At 48.7% G+C, this 20,425-nt stretch overlaps 1 protein-coding gene across 1 annotated transcript in view; it reads right to left on the bottom strand.

Annotated features, from left to right (window-relative positions):
* Positions 1-20,425, bottom strand: part of Gad1 (glutamate decarboxylase) — a 158,436-nt gene that overhangs the window by 26,968 nt on the left and 111,043 nt on the right. Inside the window, exons 5-6 of the mRNA XM_075691666.1 lie at positions 15,541-15,656; positions 8,640-8,719 (exon numbers count right to left, since the gene is read on the bottom strand). Coding sequence (XP_075547781.1) covers positions 8,640-8,719; positions 15,541-15,656 — 196 coding nt within the window. The remainder of the gene's footprint in view (positions 1-8,639; positions 8,720-15,540; positions 15,657-20,425) is intronic.

Here is a 20,425-nt window from a genome sequence, read left to right as displayed (position 1 = left end):
GCCAGCTGCAGTGCAAGTTTGCCAGCCATTTACGCCAGCGATGGCAACCTCATCTTGGAATTTCGCCGCCAACCTCTAGCCACGGTGTGACTAAGTCGACTTTGTGTCGGGAACAATACGCGCATCCTCCACTCTCTGTCGCTTCAGCTAGGATGCGTTCGACGAAGCAGGCTTTGTGCTGAAACCGCCACCGTTACGCTCTAGCCTCATCGCCGTTGTGACTGAAGGAGTTCGACGAAGCAGGCTTTGTGAGCAACACGACAACGCCGCCCTGTTCTGCTATGAGTGGGACATTGCATTTCATTGGCCACTGTGAAGCGTTGTAGCAAACGGTTCAAAGAAGGACGTGAAAGTTACAAAGATGGTCCAAGACCGGGCCAAAGCCATCCTGCAATCACCCCTAACAAAATTGCAAAGGTTGATGAGCTGTTGAGACAAGCACGGAGGATAAGCATCAATGAACTGGCAGAGCGTGTGAACATCAGTCACGGTCCGGATCACACCATAATTCATAAACATCTCGGTTATCGGCTCTTGTGTGCGCAATGGACGCCCAAGATTTTGAACCACCGCCAGAAGACGGAGAGGTTCGGCGCTGCCTTGACTCATCTAATATGGTCACACAATGAAGGTGACGACTTCTTGTCTGCAGTTGTGACCGGGGACGAATCATGGTACCACTACTACGAGCATGAAACAGGACGGCAAAGCTCACAGTGGAAACATTCGAATTCACCACCCCCAAAAAAAGCAAAGGCCGTCATTACCGCCCGAAAGGTGTTGTTGACTTTTTTTGTCAATCGTCAGGGGCCATTGCTTTTCGAATTTGATAAACCTGGAGAGACTCAATCGTTTGCGATATTGTGAAACGCTGGATCGGCTGCATATCGAAATCAAGAACAAATGACGTGGAAAATTGACGAATGGGGTCATCTTGCTCCGCGACAATGCCCGTCCCCACGTCGCTGATGTGGTTAGCACAAAACTTGCAAAGTTCAAGTAGAAAACGCTGCAACATCCGTCATACAGCTCAAACCTGCCTCCTTGCGACTTACACATTTTGGGGCAATTGAAATAAACAGCTCAAGGGAACTAGATTCGTGTTGGATGATGACGTGAACGAGGAGTTTTATGAGACGGGAATCACTCGACTCTTTAGTCAGTGAAACAAATGTCTAAATGCTCATGGAGACTACTTTTAAATAAAGTACCTCGTTTGTCATATATTCGCATTTGCTCACTTTCATTTGACTTGCCTTCGTATATTTTGCAGAACTCCTGCTTTTATATGTGCTCTCTGTTCCGGCTATAATTTCGGTGCAATTACTCACAATACACGACCGGTGACAGCTGCTCTTGCGCAGTACATTGGAGCAAAGGACAGCGTCATTGAAATTGTTCCCTGGCTGGGTAATATCAAGCCCAATCCATCATGCCAGCGAATGGTGCCACAATAACAGGAGTCATCTATGACATTGACAATGAAATACCTAACGCAGACTTCCAAGTTCTGATAAAACCAGCAAGTGAACATAACGTCATTGTGCGGGTTGGCCGCCTAGGTAACACACGTTGCGTGTAAATAACGTTCAAAAGTGACTGTCTTCCCTCCTACGTGAAGGTTGGCCACTTTCGCCACCAGGTTCGTCCATTTATTCTAAGACCAATGCAATGTTTCAATTATCAGAAGATTGGCCATGTGAAGGGCGTTTGCATAAATTCCGCAGTGTGCCCTCGATGCGCCGAACCAACTCAGAAGACAACTGCAGCGCATGCAACCACGTTCAAGCGTCCTAAGTGTCAAGGTGATCACTGCTCCTCTTGCATATCAAGATCAAGAAAGAGATCTCGATTGTCAAACAAATGTTGAGAGACAGCTCCACCCACAAAGAGGCCACTGAGACAGAAAGTCCAGCGAAGACGACGTCACCATTGAAGGTCCTCACGACGGAAAATATCAACTTTTCAAGAAAAGTCGACTCGTCAAGCAGCACCGTCAGCGGAAGTTTCCAACACCCCAAACACCGATATTAGAAGGGAGAAAACTGCTAGATCTCTCTCTACAAAGGAATGGCTGCCACTGGCGCGTACACGACCGGCAGAAGAGCCACAGCAGAAGCCGCCCTCAGTACAGCAAGGTGCTACATCCGAGGAGTCGCGGAAAGCAGATGAGCAAGTGATAGCTCTTCTTTGGCTTTTAATGAATGCCATTAGCGTGTCGCTTAACAACATGCACACACCGTCTCTCAGAAGTGCGCTTCAAGTACTGGACGTTCTGAGTCCGGTGCTGGCAACCCTTGAGTAGATCATGGCTCCCCAGCCACTGTCTTTTAGGGATGAGGTCCGAAAAGCAGCTATTTTTCAGTGGAATGCCCGCGGACTCAGAGTGCGCATTTCGGATTTCCGTAGCTTCGCGTATGCTAATATGTTTCCCATTATCGTCATTCGTGAGCCGAACCTCTCGAACAGGATCAGGTTTTCTGGATATGAATCGTTTATGTCGTCAACTGTTGGTAAAAACTGCAAAGTTTTGGTGTTCATTCGCTGTGACCTCACTTGCACTCATCAGCATGTGCCACCTAATGACGATAATCAAGATATATGTCTAACAGTAAAGAAAAAGAATTTTAGCTCTACTGTTATGGGCGCCTACCTATCTCCGTCAAGTCTATTTGGTCACAAAAGACTACGAGACATACTGTCCCCAACTCCCCATCCGTGGGTCATTATTGTAGACTTCAACGCCCATCATACACTTTGAGGACGTTCGAAGATCAACGCGAGAGGCGGAGCTCTGGTATCTTTCGCCTCCAGTAATGAACTTTGGCTGTTGAATGATGGAAGTCCTACGTTTCTACGTGGCTCCACATACAGCAGCTGTCTTGACTTGGCTTTTGTCTCACGAAGCCTTGTCGTACGTGCTGGGTGGTTTGCGAACATAGAGACGCACGGTAGCGACCATATACCCACGTACGTCAAGATCAGAGGATTGCCTCCTTCCAAAATACGGGATACGATCCAAAGAGTGGACTTGACTAAATTTCAATCTGTCATGGAAGAACACTGCGAAGCCAATCCATCTTTCGAGTTGGAAGAGGCAATGAAGAGCACGGTGCAAGACACTATGCGTACTCTCACATGCTCTTCGAAATTGACGGAATTTGATGCGGAACTAGAACGGCTTCGAGCAATCCGACGACGTGCTGAGCGAAGGTACCGATGCACAAAGGCAATTGACGATTTAGGGACCGCCAGACGCACGCCAAAGAAGATCCAGCGCCGGTTAGACAAGCTCGAATCGCAACGTTGGTTTGCCTTCTGTAAGTCGCTAGATCCACGCAAGCCTTTGTCGCAACTATGGAGAACGGTGCGTGGCCTTCGGACACCCCCGGTACAGCGGTTCCCATTCAAGACTCTAGCCCTCTCTCAAAAGAGACCAGAGATTGACATGGCAGAGGAGTTCTGCGCCAGAGTATCCGGCCAACTCACAGCTCCCATCACTCCACCACCTTCGAGTAGTCGTCCGCCACCACGTGATCACCGCATGGGTCTACCATTCTCAATCCACGAACTTAAGGCAGCATTAGCTTTGTGTCGCCGTACATGAGCGCCAGGACCTGAAGGAATTTCCTACCGAGCTCTGTGTCACCTGGGTAAGCGAGCGAGAGTTGTTCTCCTTGAGCTGTACAGTGAATATTTGCGAGATGGCACGCTACCCATAAGCTGGAAGACAAGTCGCCTTGTTCCACTGCTGAAGCTTGGCAAGTCAATGTTGGAGCTCTCATCATACGTTGTTTCCTCTGTGTAACGGACATTATTAATTTTAAAACTTTATGCTATCGTCAGTAGTGTATGTTTGCTTTTGCTTTACTTTCCACTTGTACACTCCTGTCTTGGCCACTAATAGGCAGTCTGCAGTTTTTGATAAATAAATAATACATAAATATCGCCCGATCGCTTTGGCAAGTTGTGTGGGTAAAGTAATGGAAAGGATGGTCCTAGGACGTCTGAGGTAGTACTTGGAGTATCACAACACCTACCCGGATACCGTGGCGGACTTTCGACCTGGTCAATCATCGATCGATAACGTCGTCGACTTGGTCACGTATACGTCCAGCATGAGAAATGCCGTAAGCGCCTCTGCGCTTCCTTGTTCCTCGACGTCAAAGGAGCGTATGACAGCGTTACGCATGAAGCCACCCTCTCTGCTCTCGAAGAGGTAGGAGTGGGTGGTCGGGTGTTTCATTGGATACGCAGCTATCTCTACATGCGATCCTTTTTTGCAAGCACCGAGGAAGGCCACACTTCTCTACATTATAGCTGCTTCGGCGTCCCCCAGGGCGGTGTACTTAGTCCTGTGTTATTTAATCTAACTCTAATTGCTATCCTTGAGCACGTGCCAAGCACAGTCAGGTTATCAATGTACGCGGATGACATCTGCATCTGGACGTCTGCAGTAACTAGCCAAAAGTTGCGAGCGAGAATTCAGAGAGCTGCTACCCAAACTGTTATCTACCTCAGTAATCGAGGCCTGGATGATGAAAAGCTTTATTTATCCCTCTTTAAAGGGGAGGGGGCAATGAAATAGAGGGTGGGGGAGGAACTACTTGAAGTGACCTCCTTTATCCTCTCAGCCCACTCCAGGATGGCCTCCTGAAGATCGGGCCTGGAGCTGCGCAAGGCAGCCTCCCACTGCTCCTCACTAGATATTAATTGCTTGAGGAAAGGGGGAAGGGGGTGCTTAGGGCACCCCCACATGATGTGGTTTAAGTCTGCTTTGGGAGAGACACAGAATTTACAAGAGGGATAAAGGTAAATGGCGGGATGAATGCGGTGGAGGAGGTAAGGGGACGGAAAGGTGCGAGTCTGCAGCTGTCGCCACAGAACTTCACACCTACGCGGGGATTTGCCCATGAGTGGCGGAAAGGTTAAGCGGTCTAATCGGTAGTGTGTGCAGATGTCGTGGTAAGTAATAAGTCGATCCCGCGCTGTAAACGGCGCCTCCTCCGTGGCGAAGTCCGACACATCTGATGCCTGAGCCCGGACAGTAAATCCTCGGGCACTGGCATGAGCCGCCTCGTTTCCGGCAAGGCCCGCATGCGCGGGAGTCCAGATTAATGCCACAGTTTGATGGAAAGGATGGGCCAAGAGGAGAGAAAAGGCTGGCTTAGAAATTTCCTCCGAAAAATGCGCACTGGTGTCATTTACGCGCAAACCCGTGACAAACTACAGCGTAATGATAAATGGCCAAAAATGCCATATGTTCGATTTTACGAGTTTCTAGATGTCATAATCGACAAAGACTTGTCATGACAGGGACCCCGCGACCTCATGCTTAGCAGCCCAACTACACAGGCAACCACGACGGGCCCTAAATATTTTAGAACCTTGACTAAAGTTAGCTGGGACACCCTGTATACTGACTGTGCGTCACAGTGAAGCAGCTAATCATTCAGTTCAACACCACCACCACCACCACCACCACCACCACCACCACCACCACCACCACCACCACCAACAACAACAACAACAACAACAACAACAACAACAACGAAATAGCCTCTGTAGTCCCTTGTTCGCGATAGCAATTTGCTGAGTTCTTTGCATAACTGCCTCAGTGTGTTTGATGTTGTTACGTGTGAACACCACAAAAGTGTTAATTGAACGTTTGCCACGTGTCAAACCAGTGCACCTCCTACCGAGACGACAACGCAACGTGGACGCTGACGGTTGAAGAGCGCTCACTCGACCATTACCTAGACACCTGAGCAAAGTATGAAAAGGAGGGAACCACAACGTATTGAGAGGCGCAGTTAATTAGACGTTTGCGAGTCAAATCACCACTCATCCCTCAGCACTTATCCAGCCTTCAAGACAGCGGGTAAACCAGCTGTTGCAGAGTTCCACGAAAGGCCCTCAGCCCGCCCTTTACCTGGCAGCCTGAGCGAAGAAGAAAGGGGGGAGGGGGGCGACGACGAACGAAGTAAGTGTCGCTGGCTTATTTCTTTCCACAGATTCCAAACCAGTTTCTTCGGAGGTGAAGTTACTGCGGGTTATGGATAGCATGGGCGTGGTATCGCAACGGAGTCGACGATCGTGATTTGCTGCGGTACAGTCTTGATTCCCTAGTCGACTCAGCTATTAAAGACGCCCGGATTAAAAGGAGAGACTTTTCGATAGTGTAGACAGAGGGTCCTGATGTGAGCTGAGACGTTTAACTTGCTCCTGCATGGAGTGGGCTTCCGTACTGGAGCCGTGTAACTAAGCTAAATAAATCATTTTTCTTCACTTTCTACAACTTGACGTAGTAGTCGATGGGCTTGGTGGATTCCATGCCCTGAACGCCACTCTAGCCGCAACAATGCGAATAACCATTTTCTAAAACATACATACATACATACATACATACATACATACATACATACACACACACACACACACACACATACATACATACATACATACATACATACATACATACATACATACATACATACATACATACATACATACATACATACATACATACATACATACATACATACATACATACATACATACATAGGGTGTTATACGTAACTTGAACCAAGGATTTTAAATGATGATGAAGCAACATTTGCTGGGCCCGAAATAAATCGGTGGTGCACGCAGGCACCAGACGGGGTGGTTCCCTAGTTACGGGACCCAGCAGCTCCTGGCCCCTGTCCGTCAGTGCGAGTTGAATGGGTAGGGCGGGGCTGGATAACAAGGTCTCCCATCGTTCAAGGGGTTGGGGAAGTGGTTAACTGCAGCTGAATGAAACCAACGACATATGGTTTGCCGTCATGTGGGGCTCATTAGAGTATGTTTATATTCTGCGTAAATAGTTGACTAAGAACACTTATGCAGCATTTTTTAATATTCACTTTAGGGCCAATTGCGTTTCGTTGCATTGTAGGGGGGATTCGGAAACGACCGATCCAATTTTTTATGACAATGTACATGCTGCGTGGTGATTTTTGTCTGGGTTTAAAGAAAGCCCACGAAATATGAAATAAAGCCACGTGACTACGCTCATGCGCTATCGTACTGCTGCGCTCTCAACCGTACTTCCGTGTGCGCGGACCGTGGAGAAGTGAGCGGCCGCGGCTCTAGGCATTGGTTTCGCAGTGCGTCAGCATCTTTGACGGTGGCACATGGAAAGGAAGCACCGTCGTCCCTGATAAGCGATAGGCATGGTTGAGAGCGCTGGAATGCGATTGCGCATGAGCGCAGTCACGTGGTTTTATTTCATACTTCGCGGGCTTTCTTTAAACGCCGAAAAAAAAAAATCACGCAGCATGTTTGTTGCCACGAAAATTTGGATCGGTCGTTCCTGTACCTTCTCTACAACGTAACGAAATGCATATAACCCTAATGTGAATATTAAAAATTTTGAATAATTGACCTCAGTTGACTAATCAGGCGGATTATAAAAATATTTTGAGGAGAGCCACATGACGGCAAACCATATGCCGTTGATTTCACCCAACTGCGGTTAACCGCTCTTTAAAATCATTGGTTAAAGTCACGTGAAACATCACACACACGCGCGCACACACACACACATGGCAGATGTTATTCTTTTGCACCCATCCTTCTGCAAAATATTTTATTGTCATATGAGAAGACACAAATGACATGAGCTGCTGCAAATAATTATTAAAAATTTAATCAGCCCTTCCACTTTGTGCAGGGCGTGCAGCCAAGCTGTGATGTTTTACCTCAATCGACGCATCTGTGTATTATAGGTATTATTATTGTTGTTGTTGTTGAAGGACACAAACAACGAATGCATCTTTTGACTGTGGAGCGATCTATTCTTATTCTTTTATGAATTATAGGGACGTGTGCAAGCACCGCCGCATGGCAGACAGGAATTCCACAATATTTACGACTTCACTGTGAACTACATATTTGCGAAAAGTAGAAAGAACTCGGCATAACGTTAGCGTCGTCGTAGCGGATAATTTGCGTATAATTTTTCTCGGGGTAATTTTGATAAAACAAGAGTTACAGCCGTTTTATCTAATCGTATTTCCACCGTAGACGGCCACGTATTGAAAGCAGACGGGAATTCTGTAATGTTTACAACTTCACTGTGAACTAACTATTTTTGACAAATACATGAAACTCGGCATAATGATAGAGTCGTCTTAGCAGCGAATTTCGGCATAATGTTTCCAAGATACCCACGTTAGATTGAGAGCTACAGAGCATTCGCGAGAAACTAGAGACGAAATTTTTTCATCTCGACGCCACTCGTAGACAGACGGACGTCGACTACTCCGGAGCGTATAGCTATACACAGATTCGCTGTAAAAAAGAAATCTGAATGAGGAGCATACAGTCCTTACAAGCTTCAATCTATGGCACATGTTGTCGGACCGTTAAAACGTTTTCTGCAATAAACAAAGAAATGTACCGCTATAAAATAGCAAGCAACTAAACCATTGAAAGATAAGAAAACAAAACAAAATAAAAAAGACAATCACAGCTTATAGTCCATTACGAGATTTTCAGTTATCGTACTATACCCATAAGTGCAGCCTTCGGAGCGAAGTTATTAAAGGGAACGCCGCACATTGTAACCGGCAGGAAAGATGAGCGCCGAGACTCACCTCTTGTCGACGGGTACGGAGACCACGTTGTCCGTCCCGAGGCCGACGGCTGCTCCGGCTCCCTTCACGGAATAGTGGCTCTGCGGGGCGCAGATGGGAGAGGGGCTAAAGGCACTGACGAGGACCACACTTTGTTTTTCTGTGCCATTCTCTTGCTATTCATTTCTCTTCGTATGCCTCCTCCACCCCACCCTCCCGTCAAGTAAAAGGTTGCGAATGGAACCCATATTTAGTTCACCTTCCTTTATTTCCCCTCGTTTTCTCTCGCAGTTATTCCTACAATCTAGTCATTACGTATAGCATAAATTTTCAATCGCAAGGCCACCACGCTTCCGGAGGCTTCTTATTTTTATTTGCAACGGACTATAAAGCAGTCGTTTCGTAGAAAACGCACAAATATTTGAGAAGAAGCAAGCAGTGTCTGTTACGTTTCCGTGATGTCATTTTACGCGCACGTGTTGTAAAATCGTAATGCATTAAAACTTGAATTCGGGAAACACGGGCCATAGTTGGCTGGTTGGTTTACCTCTGCGTATACGGCTCGTGCGCACTGTGAGAGACTGGCCAGGAATCGCAGCGCCTTTTCTCATTTTTCTCCCCACACCTCGCGCGATTTTCCGAACGGTAGAAAGACAGAAAAGCGCAGTCCCGACGCCTGCCCCGCACACACAACGTGAGCGCCGCACGCGGTGGCCGCCAGAGTGGAATGCGCTCGATTCATTCCGCGCAAGCGAATCCGGCGCCGAGCACCCGGCACGGCTCGTCGGCCGGAGCAAATCCACCGCGTCGCACGGGTGAGCCCCGGTCGTACCAGATGACGACAGACCTCTTTCGAGCGCATATAAGCGTCCTCGCGATCTTCCTCCCTGCAGGCGAGCTGTCCTCCAAATCCCAGACTTCTCGCCTTTTGCTTCTCTCGCCCTCCTCTATAGCGTTGTATTGCTTTACTTGTGCTGGAGGCTGAGCAACCATTTTTCTGCGACAGAGGGAGACTTTTTCCCCTTACCCAAAACGTCATCCCTGCTTTTGCATTCTTCTACATTCTGAGCACTGCCCTCTCCTGTTGTTTTAATGCCAGGAAGCAAAACGATCATTTTCCGGCTAGGGAGAGTCGGATGGGAATTCGGGGAGAGTGAGGAATCACTAACGCGCTTGCATACATCTCCGGCGCTGCGTCTCCTCCCGTTCCGTGTAACGTTTCCAGAGCAGGCTCACCGACCGAACACGCCCAACGGTGCGCCGAAAGGCGCGGGCAATTTGCAATCCTGGCTCGGCTTCGTTTCTTTTTTTTTTTCTCGCGGCAGCTTCGTTCGTGGCGGCGTCCCCACCCGACTTCCCCCAGGCGCCCTTCCCCACTGCCTCGCGCTGTGTCGTCGCGCACGCGTGCCGTCTGTTATCAGCAGCGGGCAGAGCGTCATTCCTGCGCAGTCGTCGCTGGGCGCCGACCATTCATCGCCTGCTTCTGTCGGGCCCCGCTGACAAAGCTGTTCGAAGCTATTAAAAATTTGTAACGTGGCGCGTGCGCGGAATGGCCGGCGTGCTTCGCTCGTGGCGTTCTCGGAATGTTTCGCTGCAAGCCAACGTGAGCGAGCTAGCAATTTTCCGTGAACAATTTCGAAGACGTTTCCTCCGACCGCACCGGCGCTGCGCGGGACGGGCTTGGGCGTATTTTCCGAGAACATCATTATACGCCTGCCTTAAATTACGAGGAATCGTCGCGCCGAGAGCTGAACGCGTTTAGATGTCATCGACTTCGCGCGCATGTAGGTGGAGCTGTATCATAACGGACGACGATGCCTCGAGCCTTACGAGTTATGACTGCAATGATTGTTCGTTATTTAGTTTTTTTATTACGTTACTTTGACTTGTGGAATGGAACGCAAAAAAAAAAAAATCAGTCATTTCTAACTCGTGCAATCTTAACGAGCAACCACAGGGCTTCCGTTATTGCTATATGTACTAGCTAGCCCATGTCAAGGCTCTCGGCCATAGAGAGTACTTGCTTTTAGCAAAATGTAACACAGATGTAGCAGTCTATACTTCCGCAATGTCATTACAACTGGCTTAGATATGAAGGTGGTAGCAAATTTTAGTTTATGCCGTATGTTCAATAACTTTCTTCCGTGATCCACTGAGTGCGTGATAATTGGGTGTGTGTACATTAGCAGACCGAAACTTAGTTGGCAGCAACGTTTCCGAAAGCACGCTTTTCTACTGAAGCGGCAGAACTGTGGAGGCGCGCGCACAAAGGGTGCTTAGAGCGCGATGTCAAGTGGAAGTTACCGTTGAAAGGTGGGACATTAGTAACTCGACTGCACGAGTGAGGTTACGAGTAAAATAGGGAAGTGCAGCCTGATTTATTGAAGCATGTCTGAGTAAATGCAGATCGTTATTGTTACGGCTCGCTTTATCGGCAACCGAAAAGGATGCACGACGCGAGCACAATACGATGACAGAGAAGAAAGGAAAGGTGGCAAAGAAAAAAAAAAGGACAGTGGCATCATGGCGACTGAATTAAATCTCTGTTTCTGTTCCTGAAATGCTTCCCTCCTCGTAGCATCGTAGTATTATTGTAATTTTTTCTTAACATGCGCTGGGTGTGCACGGAAAATGTCACTAATGTCTAAATTCCTTGTTTCAGTTGCTGAAGCGCTCCATTATGTTTTGCGTCTATACGGGCTTAGCAGTATTTGGCGGCTTGAAAGCCCTGTTAGCTTGGAGACCTCCCCTGCATTATACCTCCAGAGGTCGCCAAGATTCAGCTTGTTCTTTTTTTTTTCATAGAATAACTCTAGTCATACTTATCGTGCGTCTAGGCAGATGTATGACGCTGAACTACCCGGCACTGACAATGATTCAAGCGCAGCACACTATACCCGTCGGTGCCCGCGAAGCGCCCCCTGCGACGAACAAACCTTGCTTCACTGCGCGCAGCTGACCAGCACAACACGACGGTACTTATGAAAACAAAGCGGCGTACGGGAAATCCCCAGGAATCACGCCCAACTGGTGTCATGCGCCGTGTGATCTTTAAACATACGTAAGCTGGCGCCTCCGGTGGAAATCGGAGAGGAAAAAGAAAGGCAAGGCGGTAGACCCATCGCGCAACCCGTCCCAAATCCCGCTGGGTCTCGACAGCAGCGTGAGATGCGGCGGAGAAGGAGGGTGGGCAGCGCTTCGAATCGGAAATGCCTCGTGCGTTCTCTTTTTGTTGAATTCTCGTTCTCGGACAACTGCAGCGATGCACCCGTGCTCAGCAATGCGTAGCTCGGAGCAGTTTTTCGCTGAGCCCCCATATTAACTTTCCGGCTTGCTGAACATTGAAACAAGGAAGGCACCGAGCTCGTGCCTGCTGGCTTTATCGGCGCGGCGAAGTGGCGCCGAAATAACGAGCAGCGCACGGGGGAACGGTGCGGGAAGAAGGGCAGCGCAGCCGCAGAACTGTGACTGCTGCGTTGTGGGTGGTGCAAGGGCAGGCTGTCGGTGAAGGAAGATCATCGCGTGTGGATCACGGGCTGAGCCACGGCTGGGCTCACACTCGGGGGAAGTGCGCGCCATACCGAGCTTCTCTGGCGGCCTGATCGCGGGCCCAGCTATCACGAGAGGCTGCGCTCCCGGGATTACAAACGATACTGCTGTGCTTCTTCCCCACCTCAGCGACCCCTGTCTACCCCAACAGGGCGCCCCTCCCTCCAACCGACCGCTACAGCTAGTTTAAGGGATAAGGGGGTGTGGGGAAGGGGGCCTAATCCGCGCAAGATGGGCTCTCCTATATAGGCCGCCCTGAGCGCGCGCGCCGATCAATCTCGCGCTGCGAGAACCACTTCATGGCTCCCCGGAGGTAAGTAATTACGCTGACAGCCACGATTGATTCTCCGCCCCGTGCTTCCCCGTTCGTTCGACCCTTGGCTCGGTCCTGCCGGAGGTCTCTGGACCCATGGCCCGTACGGGCGCCCGACGAACGACGGACCGTCGGTGCAAAGGTTGTAAAGGGCGCATAGGCGCATGTCGAAAAAGATGGGCTAGCTCGTGAATGTCTCGGTTCCCGCTTGTATTCAGAGAATGCGAGTTATTCAGGACACAGATTCTGTCTCGCAACTTAAGCACGCTGCCCAAGTTTTGCGTGGCGGGCCAGTTCGCGCTATATATGAAACTTCGTGCCTTCGCGATTTTAATTAAGGAGGTTGAAATGAAAGCTGTTTTCTCGTGTTCTGTTATTGTTCATGTGCGCAAGGACGTACGAAGAACCATCAGGATCACGCATCTAAACGTGCGTGGTAGTATCGAGATATTATAGGCAGACGAAACATTCCGCAGAAATCATTGCATCTTGCTCACCGTATAGTCGCCTGCTGAAATGGCTCCCAAGGCTAAGGTGCAGCGGTGGCAAGCACGAGGCAGCATTATCTACTTTGTAAGGTTTCATTGAAAAACCATAGTTTGTTGTCAACAGTAAATAATCGTAACTGACTGGGAATGTGTTCTGCTGCATCAATCCCACGTGTGTGCCACACACGTCGGTGTGTGTCCGGGCTTCACCCACGTGCACCTGCAGCTCCTGTCCTCTGTGCGCTCACGCAACAGTACAAATTTCGCGACATGTGCGCTGTACATTTAACGATTCAGTTCCAGCTCTAGTATAATTATTGTTGTATGGCGCGTCACCGAAAGTCGGCGCGTATGAGAATGCGGCCACGTTCACTTCGCGAGACAGTCGCGACACATGGCGCAGCTGCACACCGTTGATACTGCCGCGTGTACTTTTTACAGCGAAGCTGCATATGGCTCGCATCCGGGGTTTCGTGACGTCTATGCGCAGAAACAATCATCATGCGGGCCGACCCTGATGATAGTACAGAAAAGGTCCAAGCTGTGGGCTCGGGAACCCGCAACGCGCCCTTGAACTACACTTGTCACGCCTGGATACCCAAAGAGGCCCCAGGCAAAAACAAATGTTTTTCGAAATAAATGTTCTGTCCAACTTTCTCAAAAAAAGGACCCTTAAAAAATTATCGGCGCCAACCGTGCGAACGCGTTCGTGCCACTGCTCGCGCGTTCATCGTCATTTAATAACACCGACACATTTAATAACAGAGGTGGCACGCGAATGTGTGTGCATGCCTATATTGTCACCATGACCACAGATCAAGACAATAAATATGTTCGTACTTTTGTTCGACATTCTTTGTCACTTCTGCGTCATGCGTTAAACATCTTCGCTGGTCACACACCTTCACACAGTGGAATGGCTCATGAATTTTTTTATCTTTTCCGGTGATCGTCTTATACCGGCTAACCAATGTTCAAAGTTATCGCCCAGCGCAAGGCACGCCTTTCTATATTGGACGTTTCTCGAAGTTATTGACAGCTTTTGTTTATGTTGTCGCCGAGACTTGTGTAATCAGAGTACGTGTGCGACGACAATAGGGCTGTACATTCTAGAACTTGCGCGAGCACCAGCGACTGCTCTGAAACCTTCGACGAGTCGTGTGTAAGCAGCCGCAGATGTCGACGAGCGTGCTCGTTGCAATCATTGGGCTGGGCGTCACTTGTTTAGCTGGGTTCGCCCAATAAAGAGTCAGTTTCGTGATTTGCGTTGTGCGACTGCGGTTGTTCACCGTCATTACAACGCCGTAACGTTACTCGCACGAGTGTTTTCTGTAGCAGGTTCTTCGACCTTCTTAAATAGTAATCACAGCACTCACTCATTAAAGAAAAAAAAAAGACAGCAGCTACGTGGTTTGCTTTTATAGAAGGCTCAAACGTACATATTGTTCAAATTCAAAGACGTCGTTAGCGGGAAAATAGAATGCTGAAGAGTGACAGTCAAGCTGATTTCTTTCCATTGCATAATTTCACTGCCTCTTCGCCTCCGTCTTCTTTGGATTGGGCAAGCTGCGGTCGCGCTCATCCTGCGTGTGCGTCCCGCGCCTAGTCTTCCCGGCGTCCCTCCTGCCCGAGCGGCACCGCGCCTGCAGCACGCGCCAGCCGCGGTGAGTCAGAACGTCGAAACGACGGCCGCATAGTACGGGAGGCACGGCGGTTAACGTCACGCAGAAGAAAAAACAGAAGGCAGTGGGGAAAAAAAAAGAGGGGGGGGGGAGAGATATAAAGAAATACAGTATTAAGCGGGAAAGAAAAACATCCGGAGCTGCATAGCGGGAAATGTCGCGAAACTGGGCGCCGTTGCAAAAGAGGCACTTTGGCGGTGAGCGTGGCGGGAGCGTCCGGGGCGGACAAGCTGCTACCGCTCCGGGGCGCCCGTTGTCGCTCGAGAAAGCAGGAACAGTAACAGCACCTCTCGTCGACTCCGTGCTGCGCGTGCTCCGGCCGAAATGAAACCAATAAGGCACGCGCCGATTAGGGAAGGACACGCGTGCGCGAGGTGGAGGGGCCGGGGGAGGGAAGGAGGGGCCGAACAACTCGTCGTGCTGCCGCAAGCTGTCGCCACCGTGGTTGCTTGCGCTTGCGCTTTCCCTGCGAGCACACTTTCCGCGGGCGCTTCCTCGCTTCCTTTTTTATTGTTTCCCTCCTTACCCATTCACTTTGGACGCGTGACAGAACACACGCGCAAGTCGCCGACAGCCGGTCTTCGGGCATCGGCCCATACGCGTGCATGTGCGCATTGTGTGATATACGAGTACAGACTGATGGTGTGTGTGATCAGGACTGAGCTAATTTACAAAGATGTTCGTAAGAATATATGTATATATCAGTAAATTCCCAATAATGAGTAGAAAAGCTTGCGAACGACATAGAAATGTTTTGCCGAATTGGCAAGCTTTGTTGCGTCTGTTTATTTCCTTTTTTCTTTCTGTACTAGATGGCACTGCAGTGACCGGGAACAGAAAACATATAGAGTAGGGCTGGGGGTTTCTGATAGCAGTTCTGGGTCGCTCACGTCTTCTGAAGTGTACATGACGAGCTGTGGCAGCGCCTTGAGTCCCATGGTCTTGTAGTTGGGGAACATCTTGTGCCGCGCCGCCATCACAGCGTACAGGTTGGACACCGAGCCGCCTGCGAGAATGGGTGCGAGGTAACGTAAGTGTCCGTTGCAAGTATACGCCTTTGGCAGGCGGTAGTTGCAAAGGTCGTGCGTGACAGCTGAGGCGCTTTGCTCTCTATAGCCCTTAGCGCGTAAACAACACCAACGACCACGTAATATGCTTCGTCAGCATACGTTTCCTCGCGCGCCCGTCAGCTGCTGACGTTAACATTTTGTCGAGAACTCTGTGTTGCCTGTTACGTGGCAATACACGATTTCAGCATCTCACATCAGTGCACAAGCAGTACACTGAACCTTTCTGGCAGACGTGTAAGTTCAGACTTTTAACGTTCGATACTTGCCCTTATGAAAAACCAAAGACACTGTAAGCGTAGTAATATAATGGTTCCACATAGCAATACACACCACACATTATGTTCGTGCATAGACTGTGTTGTGTTACTCGTGGATTCCATATTCACTTAGCGCCTTGGCGCCTCTGAAGCATGTGTATTTCATAGCCGATATCTAATGCTCTTTTCCGGTAACGAGAGGTGGACACAGAAGAAAGAGAAAAGCTATAGTGTGAGGAGAAATGGGAGCGGAAAAGCGGCGAGGGGAGGTGGGCGGAGAAAGGTAGAGAGAAGCGTTGCGATGTAATACGGAGGCAACTAGCAAAAATAAAAGAACTTGCAGCTGCTGCTTGGGATCGACAGCTCGCCCTGGCATAGCAGTGCCTTTTGTATCTTCCTTTCTGTTTTTGACCCTTACCCACATACGACGCGAATGAACGTAACTTTCGATGTCATCTTGAGAGCGGGTGATAAAAAAAAAAAGAAAAAAAGAAAGCACGCGAAACTGCGGAGTTTCTTTTTTATCAATGTAAGTATAAAATGAAAAAAAAAAGCCTGTATCTTTCACTTTGAAACTTTGTAGTGGCATTTTGGAATGGCTTTCTTCTTCCCTCTCTAAAGGATGCATTACAGGATTTTGCCGAACCAAGGCAAACAGGACTATCTAAGCCGTCCGCAGCTTCAAAAAAAAAAAAAAAAAAGAACGCGCAGCATTTATTGTAAGACTGAGGTCTGCTATTACAAAGGCCTTTGTTTTCGTATCCAGAAAAGTATTGTACACTCATGCCGAACCAAAGGAAACAAGAAAACGGCTTTTCTAACGGTACGTGGCTCCATGTACAATCTTTTCGTATAGTCTCAAATCAAAACACGGATTACGCACGACTCTACCCTCGAACCACATTTTGAGAGGAAGGAAGAAAAACGCAACCGCCTGGAGCATATAAGCCACACCATAGTTTGAAAACAGAGTAAGATGGAGGATAAGCATTGTATTGCGCCATCTTTTATACAGGGAATGAAAGGACAAAGAATCTATACATTATAACATCACCCTGTACATTTACTTCGATAATTCTAGCTTTTCTGTGTATTGTTCTCTTCGTTATTGGGCACCATGACGCAGAATTATAAAATATTCTCTCATCTTTCCGTACTTCGTGCTCGCAAAGCAAGCCGTGAATATCCTGAGTTGGTGTAGGTGGGTCTTGTGTGTTATATTTACCATTGTTCACCCTGTTCTAAGGCCAGCTATTTGCTTTAAGAAAAGAGTGCATCATTCACTACAACAATGTTTCACTATAATCTTACCATTGCTTTCTATTAGATGTTTGTGACACTACTTTCTAACGAGCTTATTATAGTAGGCTCTTCCGGAATCCTGGTTTCGCTGTGTTGGCTTTCAGTATAAAATTTCCGCTGAGTGTACGCAACTTTAAATGGAAAACAACGTCCTAATTTACTTAACGCACTGAAGCGTTACTGTATGAAAACACAATGTGCTAAAAAATTAAGTGAACTAATAAGATAACAAGTGAAAGCGCTAAGTAAGTCATTTCCGGTATACACACCGGAAACCTACCTTTAAAAAATTATATCCTCTTACTAGCGTGCGAATTATTCATACTCCTTCTCGCTTTTCTTTTAAAGTCTTGTGATGCACTTTTAATTCAATATCTCGTTTAGTCTTCATTGTTTTGTTGTCATTATTATTGGTACTATAAATTTTGTCTTGTTTTGGTACATTCATTAGGGTACTCATTTTAATGTGTTGTAAAAAAACTAAGTTCTGGCGTTTTATGCATCTGATTGCGAGCTACGCAGTAGTGGTCGGAATCGTTTTCGCCACCTCTTCTTTAGCGTTCACTCCCAATGCGTTTTTGCATTCCTTTCCCGGTACGGGAATGCGGCCACCGTGCGGCATTCGATCCCGTGACCTCGTGCTCAGCAGCAGCCCAACGCGTAATTGCACCACTTTCTTCCAGAGGCGAGAGCACGGAGGCGGATTACCGCGTCGGCTTTTCTGATATTTCGCGGGTTTTCTTTGCAAAACAAGGAGAAATAGGTACACTAAAGATATCTAAAAACAACTAAGCACATTGTGTTGAGACTATCATCATCATCTGCTTATTTATGTCCACTGCACGATGAAGGCCTTTCCCAGCGATCTCCAACTGTACCCCTGTTTTGCGCCCGCTGATTCCCTGTTGTGCCTGCAAACTTCGTAATTTTATCACACCACTTAATTATCTACCGTTCTCGACTGCGCTTCCCTTCTCTTGGCACCCACTTGCCTGTTTCACATGATGCGATTTTTGTCGCACCGGAAGTGCAATTGCCGTAGTTTGCGACGAAAATCGCAGTCGCAGTGTCGACCCCCCGATTTTCGGCTGCGACCAACCGGTTGGTGGCACAGTCGAAATTGCGCGGAGAGCTATCTCGCCGGTTTGTTTTGGGAATTGGCGTCTCGCTCAACGAGTGCAATGCGAGGTGACGTGGGTTGCCGAATTTGGTACGTACGCCAAGGGAGAATAAAAAAATTGTACCGTAGATTCCATTCTCCCATTTCTATGCGTTCGTTGACACGCTACGCAGCAAATGAAGTGCATTTTCATATTTGCTTCGTGCGCTTTTGCGGGTCGGGTGTTCGATCCCCGCGAGACGACATGGCCTTTTGGAGTCGTCACAATTTGCTTTGAGTAGCATACAAAAATTGCCGCCTACGGAGCAGCTTCAATAATTTCAACCTCGGCAAGGGCAAATGACAAGACATGTTACTAGCGGCCTGCGGGGGCTGGCGATCTTCGGAGAAGCGACCTCCGAACCCTCCCAGCCCGCTGCGACGACTCTCTTTGAGAAGACAACAATGCACCTCGTCAACAGCTCGATGGCGTCGGCATGTCTAGTGACAGTCGGCGGACCGAGTATTGTTAGTTGATTCGCCGTCGCCTTCACGGTTTGTTTGGAGCGAGAGAACTCCTGGAACAGGGCGTTTTCCGGTGCGGTCTCACGGGCCCCAGAAGTCGTCACAGTCAATGCACAGACGCAGCGGCCACTGACTGCGGGGTCAGCTCTGCAAGGGTACCGACCTACAAAATTTTCCCAGTGAGCTGCAGGTGCGGGGGTGGCGAGCTTCCCAGAAGCCACCTCGGAACCCTTTCCCACCTGTTGCGGCGACTCGCTTTGTAGGGACGACGATGTGCCGCATAAACACCCCCTCGGTGCCGCTATGACTAAACGCGGTCGGCGGACCAAGTATTGTTAGTGGATTCGCAGTCGCCGCCTCGGGTTGTTTAAAGCGGCGGAATTCCTGGAAAGAGTTATTTTGCAGCTGCGATCTCACGAGCGCCAGAAGTCGTCGGTCAATGGACAGACGCGGCGGCCGCTGTCTACGGGGTCAGTTTTTGGATCAAGAGGCGCCTGCTTGGGGCAAGACCCCTGTCTGCGAGAACCCTCTGACCTCGGTGTGTTCAGTGAAGTCTGTGCGGAAGTGAGTGTGTAAACCCTCCCTCTCAAAGGCGGGCCGGCTACGATGACTTTGGGCGCTCCCATTGGTCGAAGGTTGAACGGCCGTTTTCCCTCACCTGGGCATCTAGGGAGGACAGAGTTTTTAAGAGCCGTTGAAGGCTGCGTGGTGTGCATTCTCTTTCAGTCATGCTAGACGGATGAACTGTAACGTTCTCCACCCTCCATATAGATACTGTAAATAAATCCCATATTCCTCGTTCTCGATGAGAACAAGTCTCCCCCTTCAAAAACGTCCTCAGCGTGGATAAGGTGGACGACGGCATGGGCCAGCTACCATTTATTTTATGCCCGACCCCAATCCTTACAGACAGCAGAGTACCCGAAGTTTCAACGTTGTGCTGAACGCGGTACTGTTCTGCTGGATTTTCTTGTCGGTTTTCAAGCGCGACTTTCCCGATGTACCTTGAAAGGTTATCTTACCTCACTTATTTTCACATGGCAAACGTTCAGGTTATCGTAATGAACTTCCTGCGATAGGATTAACTCCGCGGCTTGAATAAAGAGCGTCGTCAATTTGTTTTCAACTATTTCATGCACGTTAAGTTGCATCTCTTCTCTGGAGAATTCTTTTCCTCCATAGAAACCAATAAACCTTGAATATGTTGCGGACTTTGTATCCTTACTGCCCCTGTATTAACATTTGCTTTGAACGGTAGTTAGCTCTGCGTTTAGTAAATTATTGGCTTGCTATAGTGGCACAGTGACAACGTACCCTCCTACACCGTCATGTAAAACTCGTGCAACAATGCAAAAAGCAGGCAAACAGCCTGTTCTTGTGGGGGTAAAACAGTAGAAAACGACACGTTAAAGAAAAGTAAATCAAAACTGTGCAGTGAATTCAGCCAGTTTCATCCCCCTTTCTGTGAATATTTTAAATATAAACGTTTCTTGCACGTCCACAGCTAATCAAGTATGCAGAA

The sequence above is a fragment of the Dermacentor variabilis genome, chromosome 5, assembly GCF_050947875.1.
Source record: "Dermacentor variabilis isolate Ectoservices chromosome 5, ASM5094787v1, whole genome shotgun sequence".
NCBI lineage: Eukaryota > Metazoa > Arthropoda > Arachnida > Ixodida > Ixodidae > Dermacentor > Dermacentor variabilis.
The sequence above is the reverse complement of the archived record's forward strand: the minus strand, read 5'-3'. Positions and strand labels throughout refer to the sequence as shown.